Below are 11,268 nucleotides of genomic sequence, written 5' to 3' on the forward strand. Positions count from 1 at the left end.
TAATCACACTTGATGTCTAATTGAAGCAATAAGTTGAGAATTTGAAACAGCTATTGGAAATCAGCACCTTTTCCAAATTTAGCAAAATTTATAGAAACGTAGTAAAAGCTTTTTTCTTAAACTGGTTGCGTGACCTATACCCACCAATTTATTTAATTATCTCCGTTTCCCTTATTCACCGCCACTTCAAAAGGGTAATAAAACAAATGAACAACTGTCATCCCTTCTCTCTCAATCTATCCAACAGATTTAACCCTATTTAACCCTATTAACATAATCATGCTCTCTCATCTGAATCCCCCAGATGTCACCTCGTTGACAACCAGCTTCTCCTGGTCGATGCACCCATCCTGGACAGCATTCTGCAATGGTATGACGTCGAGTGCGGTTGACTTTTTTGTAGGTGTGAAAGTAGATTGTCCTGGAATATAGAAGGATAGGAGGTTGCGCAATAATTATAGGTGTCCGGAGGTCATGGACACAATCGCTCATTGAGTCGACACGAGATAAAGAGAGGTGTGAAGGGGAAGGGGCTAATCTTGTTATGTGAGATTGGAGGCTATCGCGCGCGCATGTGTCGGCGGATCGTGAGTGATGGGATTATGCCATCTTTAGATTACTGTTCTTCTCCTTTTATATTTTTGAGGTATTTTGGAAACAGCAGTACCACAATGTTTACGCTTTTAGTGATATACTTTTTTGAGAATACTCATTTAGAAAAAGCTGTCCACTACATAAGTAACGGGTTTCTTTTGATCATCGTATTCTTTAAAAGTGAAACTATGAATCAATAGGTAATTCCATACCACACCCTCAAAATTCCAAGTTCATAACTGAAAAAAAAACTGTATGGTGTCCAAGAAACGTGAAATGGGTATATTTGAGTCTGGCTCGTTCTGAAAGTATTGCTATTTCAAACTTCTTATTTCCTTCTCTATTTTGTTCAACCACTAGTAGATGTGTACATAGCTGCAGGAAAATTTACAGTATCGTCAAGGTGAGGGATTGTTTGGAACTACTGCTCCAAAATACCTCAAAAATATAAAAGGAGAAGAACAGTAATCTAAAGATGGCATAATCCCATCACTCACGATCCGCCGACACATGCGCGCGCGATAGCCTCCAACCTCACCTAACAAGATTAGCCTTCGCCCTTCACACCATTCTTTATCTTGTGTCGACTCAATGAGCGATTGTGTCCGTGACCTCCGGACACCTATAATTATTGCGCAACCTCCTATCCTTCTATATTCCAGGACAATCTACTTTCACACCTACAAAAAAGTCAACCGCACTCGACGTCATACCATTGCAGAATGCTGTCCAGGATGGGTGCATCGACCAGGAGAAGCTGGTTGTCAACGAGGTGACATCTGGGGGAATCAGATGAGAGAGCATGATTATGTTAATAGGGTTAAATAGGGTTAAATCTGTTGGATAGATTGAGAGAGAAGGGATGACAGTTGTTCATTTGTTTTATTACCCTTTTGAAGTGGCGGTGAATAAGGGAAACGGAGATAATTAAATAAATTGGTGGGTATAGGTCACGCAACCAGTTTAAGAAAAAAGCTTTTACTACGTTTCTATAAATTTTGCTAAATTTGGAAAAGGTGCTGATTTCCAATAGCTGTTTCAAATTCTCAACTTATTGCTTCAATTAGACATCAAGTGTGATTATAGGTTATAAATAATAAAAATCCCTCTGACAAATGTGAAATCCAAAAAAAAGAATTAATTCGGTTCGTCATGAAATTTCATGTTTTGAAGTTAGGAAACAATTATTTTTGTTCAAAACTTTCAAATTTCTCTGCCAAAGTTATTTATTTCAAAAAACATTTGTGAACCGTCTAGGACATCAACAATGAGATCATTAACCGTTCTTTAACTCACTTTCAGTTCGGTGTTTTCAGAAATTTGCAGCTGAAAATGTATAAACTTGCAAAAAGGAAATGCATTTTTTTTCCAAAATCCGCTTAAAAAATGGGTGCATTCATAATAATTCAATTTTGCCAGAAAGCATTCAAAAAATGATAAAACTGTTCCCTAAGAAAAAAAATGACCGTGTTTAAAACGAGGTGAAGCGAAGGGAGTGACATTTTGGAAACTATTGCGAAGTGTAGAAATGAGGGTTCCTCTGTTAAATCTGAACCAAATTTTGAGAGCGCATAACTCGGAGCTGAGTGTCGGACGGATTCTATAATTTAGTGGCTACTCTATTGGAGTCGTCTTTGACCGGGTTCCGTTGTACAAGTTTTTTGAAACATAAAATCATCAGTTTACCCGATTTTTCACAGTTTCGAAACAGTAACGTTGAAATTGATCGAGTGAAATTTGTCTTGGAAACATGTTAATAACCTTGTTTTACAAGATAATAATTTGTGTGCAAATGCCAATATGTATTTTTCTGTTGTTATTTTTAGAATCAATTCGAAGTGACCTATCATCATTCCCTTTAAAGTTCAATATTATCATGACTATCTAACAGTTGTTTTTCTCAAAATCTCATAAATGAGTGTTTAGTCTTGAACTTGTCGGAGCACATCTTTTATTCAACTAGGGCATCATTTTTACCAAAGTGGGATATTTTTGTGTTTCATGTGGTAAAGATACGTTGCGGGAAAACACTGAAAAATATTATCTTAAACTGATGAGTTTGACTTTTCACGAACAGTTGTTATTATTGGCTTCTATGTTTATCAATCCTGCGAAAGGGACTAAGCATTCGATAAAAGTTTGGTAAATCTTCGGCTACATTTCAATCCCGGAGCAGCAAACTGGTTTTGAGCGGTGAACCGAAACAATGCAGGCTAATTAATTGTTAAATTGGAGTACTGAAATTATAGAAACACAGAAAAAAATTCAGTTTCGTCAGGATGCAAAAATTGGACTCCCTTAACGTCAAGTGGTATCCAGATAATGTTATCTGCTTTATACGAATGTATATCTTCATTACTGTTTTTTTAGCACCTTCTTCAACAGTGCACATATTTGTTGGAAGTTGATGGGTTCGAACTTCGAAGTATTATTCTGATTTTTTTCCGATTTTTTTTTTCAATTTAAATGACGTTTCTATTTCTGAAGGGCCAAGAATAACCGCTTATCAGCATACTTGTCAACCGGGCCGAAACGGGCCGACACGGGCCGGCTCGTAACTCGCGTCAAAATGAATATTATGGTCTGAAAAATATACCAAAATTTAGATCTCGACGAGTTCTATCTCCATGACCTACTACGGGCCGGATGGCTATTCGTTAATGTGCCGCGGGCCGGGAAAAAGTGCCAAAAAACGCGAAAATGGCCAAAAAACCATTCTAGCACGGTATGTAGAACTCGTTGAGATTTACATTTTGGTATATTTTTCAGACCATAATATTCATTTTGACGCGAGTTACGAGCCGGCCCGTGACCAAAAATATTTATTTTTTTAACCAAAATATTTATTTTAAATATAATATCAATATGTCTCAATTTACAAAGTCACAAAGGACACCGGAGAGCAAAAGTGTCCTACTCCAAAGACACATTTTTCTAAGCACAAACCAAAAGTAAAAAGATTGATTCCAACCCGTGGTGAACTGTAATAATTAGGTTTAAATTAATAGGGATTTAATGGTTTTTTTTTGAACGAGAACCCGGGAAAGAAATGGAAGGAAGAGATCGGAAAATGACGGAGAGAAAGGGGAGGAAAATAGTTTTGTTTTAAGTGTGAAAAATGATTAATGTACACCGATGACGTCATCATGGAACGCGGAATCTTCTCGTGCTGCTTTCCGACGGTCGACTTCGGAGTTCAGTCGAGGTTTGTCGATAATCTGGAAAATTAACAGTCGTCGATTTTTATTGGAATACTATCTGTGCATGCGACATATTAGATTTGTGGAATATTTGAAACTGACAATTTTTGAAATAAAGTTTTCCTAATAAACTTACATCTGTATGAACATCCGTCGAAAAGTCAGATCCACTGACATACGCTGAATCGAGGTTCCCAGAATCATGATTGATATCCTTATGAACTATCAGTCTCTGGAGCTCCTCTATTCTGGCAGTAGGACTGATATCCTCCACAGAATCCACGTCATCTTCTTCTTCCACGTCTTCATCAGATTCTTGCTTCGGATCCTCTAGCAAAGCCAACTTCTCCGGTCTTTCTTCTGGCTCCACATCTACTGAAGCTGAATAAGGCTCCTCCTTCAATTCCAACGCCTCTGTCAGATTCTTCTTCTTCAATTTCTGCTCCAACTCATCCATTGGCATTGTATCCAACTGCTCGAACACTTCCTCATTCTCCACTCTCACTCTTAAACTTGGTGGCAACGGAATCAAATCCACTGGATCCTCCTCCTCAACAGGCACCTGATCCTCCACTCTATGATGAGTGTGTTCAAACCATTGGGGATCACTTTCGATATAATGCGCTTTTCGAGACACAGCCGCTTGTAAACGGGCAAAAACTTGATTGAAACCGGCAAGTTGCTCTGCTCGTGCCGGTTGTCCGGTTAGAGAGCTGGCCAATGTCATAATATTCTCTGGGATCGAGTATTGAAGTAGACGTTTGACAGGGAACAAGACGTATTTTGGATTGGTGTAGTTGAAATGGCAGGAGATTATGCAGGGGTGTCTGAAATAGAGCCGCTTATTTTAACAAACAAAAAAATTCGTTCAGTGAAAATAAATATTATGAAACAGTACTCACTGCAATGCCAATTCACACTGCGTATTGAACAGTCCATCGTTTCTTCCCCTTACTATTCTCTCCAACGCTGGCTCCCGCTTGTAACGGAAAACGGTACGGTAGTAGGCTCCAATAGAATTGATGAGGATCACTTTGTCAGAACGGACGATGCTAGAATTGAGATATTCGAAACGGTTTTCATCGATATCGTCCTCGTCCCACGCGTCGAGCTGAAAAAATAATTTCGGTGTGCTGAAGGCAAAGTAATGATGGATGCATAAACTAAATTGCGAAATGGAAAATTTGAAACAGTCAAAAATTTTCTGTTCCTTGGCATTAGTATCTTTATATCAAAACATTTTTTATAATCTCATGGTGCGTGCTCAAACTTACATGAACATTCAAATGGAACACATCCCTCAGCAACTCTGCAAACGCCAGGACCGCCGCTTCGTGTTGAGAAGAATCATGGCTGTAGAGGATCAACACTGACACGGATTCTGAAAAAAAAAGTCCGATTGAAATTCAGTAGCAAACAAAAAAACTTACGCTTTAAAATCAGTGGAATAGATCCGGAATGCGAAAACGCTGGGTTCTCATTCATAAGATGTACATTGGATGCTGCCTTCTTTGTCTTATTAAACTTTCTATAGCATCGGACACCAAACAAAACCATTAACGCAAAAATCGATGCAATGATTATGGCAGCAGCGATAGCATACTGATGCCAATGCCATGTTCCTGCTACACTCTTCTCCTTCCCCGTCTTCTCATCACTAACTACAGTGTCGTTGGTGCCTGGTGGCGGTTTTTCGATTTCTGAAATAATTGAATAGATCTTCGACCTATCTGACTCTGACTCACTCGACAACTTCACAGGTTTCCAATCAGCTGCCAGACAGCTGCAACCGTTTTCAGTCTCACACAGACATCGGCCATCATGTGCAGTTTCAATGGGTATGACCGATGGGATCAGATTGGTGTCGAGTTCGATATCAGTGAAGTTGTACTCTCCAAATTGTACAGCTCGGCCATCGATGATTTCAGTTTTCAGGTCGTCTTTGGAGATCACGGCGGATTGGAGCATAACGATTCCAGAGCTGTCGAGGAGGCGGACCTGAAAACATGTTATAGTTGCGGTTTCAGATTGAAGATTTGATCGGTTAATTTTTCAGTTGTTCAGTGGTTCTGTAGCAGCACCGTGCAGTAAGATGTATAATTTTAACCGAAAATTACCAACTTTGAGAGGGTGTTATGGACTGTCTCACAAAGTAAATTATCAATAAACCATACAGAAAAAAAGCGGAGCTTCATTTTTGTAGTTGAACACGTTTTTGTACGGACACTTCCTAGAAAGTTACATATCGACAAAGTGATGTCTTCATCTAATCGTCACATTTCCGTGCAAATTAGAGTGTTGCCTTAAAATGACCATAACTCTCTAAGGAGGGTCCGTACAAAAAAGTTATCAACTACAAAAATGAAACTCTATTTTTGTTATTTATGGTTTATTAATAATTTACTTTGTGAGACAATCAGTGATACCGTATCACCGTCTCAAAGTTGGCCATTCTCAACTGAAAATGACCAAATACATAGTATTTCATACTGGACGGTTCTGTATTTCAGAATTGCCCCACCCTTGCTCTATCCTTTCCCAACTTCTCCTTCCCTCACGCTCCCTACCTCATATTCCTCAAAACAATATTGTGGCGGAGCTGCCAAGAACTCGATTTGAATCATTCGAATCGCACTGAACAAGAAAATCTTCCGATAACTTGCCGCCCATTTTGATGCTTGCGGATTTGCTGCAAAAAAGAGATAAATTTATAGCTTATTCGATCTCTGATCTTACATTTTCCCGAGCAAATCTCTTCGTGTGTTTTCACAAGTTTCGTGGGTGCCTCATCTGGATCATCTGGCATTTGACTGGTAGCCGACACTTTTGGAGATCGTTTCCGGGATATTGGAAGACTGACAATGGTGACGGAGTAGGCGTGGCCGAACTCGAATAACGTGTTGGAAGAGAATCGGTAGCGTGGCTGAAAAGGTTTGCTGTTACAAAACCTGCATAACATTTTTGAGATAGCAAACTGGCGGATAACCATTCGATAATGATTCGCGGTACGGACGAGAATGGATTTTTTCGCCGAGATCTACATTTTTTTTACTCGCCGAGATCTACATTTTGGTATACTTTTCAGCTCATAATATTGCATTTTAAGCGAGTTACGCACCAACCCGGTTTGCAACTATGTTTTGCACTAATTCTCCAAATTTCAAATTCCAAATTAACACTAGAGCGCACTTTCTCCCAACTCACCGCCACATTATCCTCATCTTTATGCGGCTGCTGTGTCACATTGAACACAAAACACGTATTCCTGCCATCAGGTCCGTTGACGATCAACTTGAATGCTTTCAAATTACTCGACGAATCTAATTGAGGTATTTGCCATGACACGTCGACGTGCAGTCGATGTTTCCTCTTGTCAATTCGGTTTGCACCCATCACTTTTGTCGTCGGCGCGATTCTGACGTCATGCGCTCGCGGTGGCTCTTGTCCCTGTTCCACGTACTTGAAAACGTTGTCAGAGCAACCCACTGAAAATAGTATTGGACTTTTTGTTGTTGTGAGTACGCCTTACCTATGTTGACTGAACATGATATATCCTTATTCAGGGGCTCCGAGCAATCTGTGACATACAGCGGGTCTTCTGAAGGCGTCACGTCTTCCACATCGTCCGCTTCCTCATCTTTCTTCTCCGCCTTCTGCACCTTCACCACCTTCTTCGCATTTCCCTGCTTTGTCACCGGTCGCGGCGCCCGTGTCGGTGTTTCTTCAGACGCCAGAACCAACAAATCTGCGGTGACGTCATCCGGAGAAGTCGTCAGTGAAGACGTCGAATTGTACGGCTCGGTGCGTACCGCTTGTGGGCCAGCCAAGCAGAACAAAAAGAGCCAGAAAATGGGCGAGTGAAACATGTTATGAAGTGGAGGGCATAGTTTTTTGGAGGTGGTTGAATGAGTGGGGAGAAGATGAAGACGTCGTTTTTGGTGAAGCAGGTTAATTGTGATTTCTGGAAGAAAAAGGAGATAATGGGTTTTGGTTTTAGGAGAATTGAGAATACATACGATTTCGATAAAAAAGAAAAATGAAACGATTCAAGAGTCTTGACGAAAACCATAAAAATGTGAGGAAAAAGCAAAGGGTGTTTGTAAAACGTGAGAATTTCTATATACGATTTTCTAGTCACATGACAACTTTTTTTTGGTTGTGAATGGTGGGGAAAATCATTGAGAGATTTGAAACTGACAAGCGTGTATGGAGCAGTTGAAACAGAAAAAAAATGGAAGATGTTTCAGGAAAGTTTCGAATTTTACACTTTTAAAAAATGAGCTGGTAGAAGTCCAATATCTGGAAATATATATCACTTAAAATATAACTGCTAATTATAATTGTGTTAAGGTCGATTTTTTTGGAACATGAGGTACACACCTAGATCTTCATTTTTGTGTAGTGGACAACTTTTCAACCCACAGAGCTATGATTATCTTGAGTGCGGTTGTACAAAATATATAGCAACTACAAAAATAGTAATCTAAGTCGTCGAGCATCATGTGAACTGTTGGCCACTGGGATCAAATTCTTAGTCAATCAAAGCTGATAAATTCTATACGAAATAGGCAAAGTAAAAACTTTGTAAAATATATTTATCAGAGTCTCAATTATTTGAATATCCGAATCAAAGTCACATAAAATTATAAAAATGAATGCAGATGAACCATTCCAAATTCGTACTAAATGAATCTGATTACAAATCTGAAATCGGTTTCATGAAACAGTTATTAGATATTCACGAACAGTGATTTTCACTGTGATCGCGGTTTTTTTTGAAGTATTTTTTTAAAGCAAAAATTTTGTAAAATGTGTATAACAGAGTCTCAAAAGTTAGAAACTTCGAATCAAAGCCACCTTAAATTATAAAAATGAAAGCAAACTCCTGTTAAATGAATCTGATTAAGAAATCAGATATCGGTTTCATGAAACAGATATTAAATATTCATAAACAGTGATTTCGATTATGCGAATAATTTGGTTAATAATTCAAAAACTGACTGAATGAAGGTAAACCTACAAATTAATCTTTTTCATTAAACGATAAAGTTTTTAAAACTTTTTAAATAAGTCCAAATAAACTAGTAAATTCAGATTTATGACTCTACCAACCACATACTAGCAAGAGAAGCACTGAAAAAAGAAAAGTTCTCGATGTTTAGCTAGAGTGTATGTTTGGTCTTCTGCACCCTTTACATGTTCAGGAAAACTAACGAAGTGTGATGACGAGTTCTTTGAGGAGCAGAGAATGAGAGAGGGGATGGGATAGAGAAGAGAGGATGGATGATGCTAGAAATATTTTCCGATGTTATTGACTGGTGTTATCAATACAATGTTGATGTTGAAGATGAAAGACAGTAATCAGTTTAATGAAACAGATAAAAATGACCATCGATGCTCAAAATTATATTCAATTTCTGATTTACCTTCTCCCAGAAATCTTTAAAGTTTTTCGAAAAACTAATCTCATCAGAGAAAATATATTTCCTCAAAATAGCCCGTCATACACAAAAAAACCTTAGAAAATCCCCCTGACCAAACCAAAAACAAGACGTGTGTCTGACTGACGGCATGGGAAACTACCATGAACAATTTTAATGAAGACGTGAGACATGAGGTTTATGCTCATTTCATACACGCCTCTCTCATTAAATTTCCAGAAAAAATGAGGTCTCTGACACCGAAAACATGACATAAGGAAGTGGTTTTTTTTGAGAAGCTTTTTGAGGGAAGTGCGCTCTATTGATAATTTCCAATCGAATAGGTGAAGGGGATCAAATGTTCATTTTAAAATTGCAAGAGAATTTACTATCACATTGATCCCTCCCTCTTTTCTGCTGCTAGTGTATCCAATAGTGCAAAACAAAAATTCCGAGCGACAACAACGACGACAAAAAAATGTGAGAATTGAATTCATGTATGATGAAAAAGGTCTACGAATGAGAAATACATCTCAAGAAAACGAAGGAGGGGAAGAAAAGAGGATTAGCGGGTTCATTCAGAGATCATGCAAATTCGAATTCACGTATGGATGGAGTTGGTTCCGGGGGCTCTCTGAGCCGATGAATGCAATGCTCATTCAAATTAAAAGTTCAGACAAACATCACAGGTGGAAACTAGGTGGGAAGTTGGTGGGATGCTGTTTCATGGAAGTCAGGAAGTGAGAAATTTTTTTTCGCTGTTAGTTTGACGGTATTTTCGAGCTGGGTTGCAATTTCTGAAAGATGAAGATTTAGGAAAAAAACGAGATGTCGAGCGCATTTCTTAAAACTGATCATGTTTCAGCGAATATATGAAACTGAAACTTTGGGTATCCAACAATGAATCTAAATTAAGAAGTACATCTCTTTGATAAAATAAACATGGTTCTCCTTAAGATGAAGCGACCTCAATAAAGTTGATAATGTGAAGTTTAGTTAGTGAAAAAACATATGAAATGAGACGATATGATTTTCATAAGAAATTAATGGATCTATGGTGTAAGCTAGCGGTTTAGACCTCACTTGTCCAAGGAATTGTTTTACTGTTTCTAAAAAACACTAAATTTCGAAGAGGGATGTATGGATCTGTATTGAAGGAGTGAGAAATGTAATGAATTTCAAAGTATTAGACGTGACTGTTTTCCCTGTGTTCTAAATCAGAAAAAATAATTTTCACTTCCCTAGTGTTGAGGAACAAATCATTTTAAAAATAGAGATGTTTACTTATATTCTATATGTATTTCTTAAAATCTCGGTATAAACTGGAGGATCAATGCAAAACAAACTTGAACATTTGTCGTACAGGTATACGGTTTTCGAAACAGTAAATCACTACCCTGATACCAAATTTAGAGCAATGAAATTAGAACTAACAAAATCCAAAACGGAGAAGCCCAAATATGGCAAACTTGAAACAGATTTTCTCGAGAATTTCTGTATTTTTTCAGGAAACGTAAATTGAGTGAACCTGTCTGAGTAGTCTAAGAAAACCAGACCAGTTTTCAAAGTTTTGATTTACACGAGTCATTAATAATAATGCAAATAGGACAAAAACAGAGCGAGGGGCTTCACGTTACTATCTTTTAAAAATGTATCGGAAATTTGAGGTCCTTGAAACACTAAAGTTTAAGATGCCCGGAACAGCTAACCGTAATTCAACAAAATCGTGGACAGAAACACCCCAATATGTAAAGTGTGAAACAGAACTTGTCGACTTTTTCTCAGCCGTTTTGAAAGTTTTTTGAAAGAAGTTATCGTGTTTCCAATGCAGAATAGAAACCAAAACAGAATGGAAAACTCGCGATACTGTTTCTCGGTGTCCTATCCCCAAAACATTTCTTTCTTCATTTTTAACTTTCTTCCCAGCTTCAATAAAGGTCATCTAAAGAGTAGTACTCACAAATCAAAACTACAAATAAAACTTACACGAAACTGTAAAATATTATTTATTTATTTTTTAAAAAGTTTTTTCCAGACTTGCCAAAAATCGGGCC

At 38.1% G+C, this 11,268-nt stretch overlaps 3 protein-coding genes across 3 annotated transcripts; 2 read left to right on the forward strand and 1 right to left on the reverse strand.

Annotated features, from left to right (window-relative positions):
- Positions 1-279: 279 nt before the first annotated feature.
- GCK72_013031 (uncharacterized protein) lies at positions 280-1,422 on the forward strand (the record flags this gene model as incomplete). The annotated part of the gene is made up of 3 exons (XM_053729590.1): positions 280-399; positions 988-1,058; positions 1,257-1,422. The coding sequence occupies 3 exons, from the start codon at positions 280-282 to the stop codon at positions 1,420-1,422; spliced, it is 357 nt and encodes a 118-aa protein (XP_053584362.1).
- Positions 1,423-3,716: 2,294 nt separating this feature from the next.
- Positions 3,717-7,660, reverse strand: GCK72_013032 (uncharacterized protein; the record flags this gene model as incomplete). The annotated part of the gene is made up of 10 exons (XM_053729591.1): positions 3,717-3,812; positions 3,931-4,621; positions 4,697-4,905; positions 5,069-5,175; positions 5,225-5,494; positions 5,540-5,792; positions 6,362-6,483; positions 6,531-6,717; positions 6,999-7,279; positions 7,324-7,660. 10 exons carry the CDS (start codon positions 7,658-7,660, stop codon positions 3,717-3,719), a joined length of 2,553 nt encoding a protein of 850 aa, XP_053584363.1.
- Positions 3,720-5,834, forward strand: GCK72_013033 (uncharacterized protein; the record flags this gene model as incomplete). Its single annotated transcript, XM_053729592.1, has 3 exons — positions 3,720-3,803; positions 4,071-4,378; positions 5,555-5,834. 3 exons carry the CDS (start codon positions 3,720-3,722, stop codon positions 5,832-5,834), a joined length of 672 nt encoding a protein of 223 aa, XP_053584364.1.
- Positions 7,661-11,268: the final 3,608 nt, after the last annotated feature.

This window comes from Caenorhabditis remanei, chromosome IV, assembly GCF_010183535.1.
Source record: "Caenorhabditis remanei strain PX506 chromosome IV, whole genome shotgun sequence".
In the NCBI taxonomy this organism is placed as follows: Eukaryota; Metazoa; Nematoda; class Chromadorea; order Rhabditida; family Rhabditidae; genus Caenorhabditis; species Caenorhabditis remanei.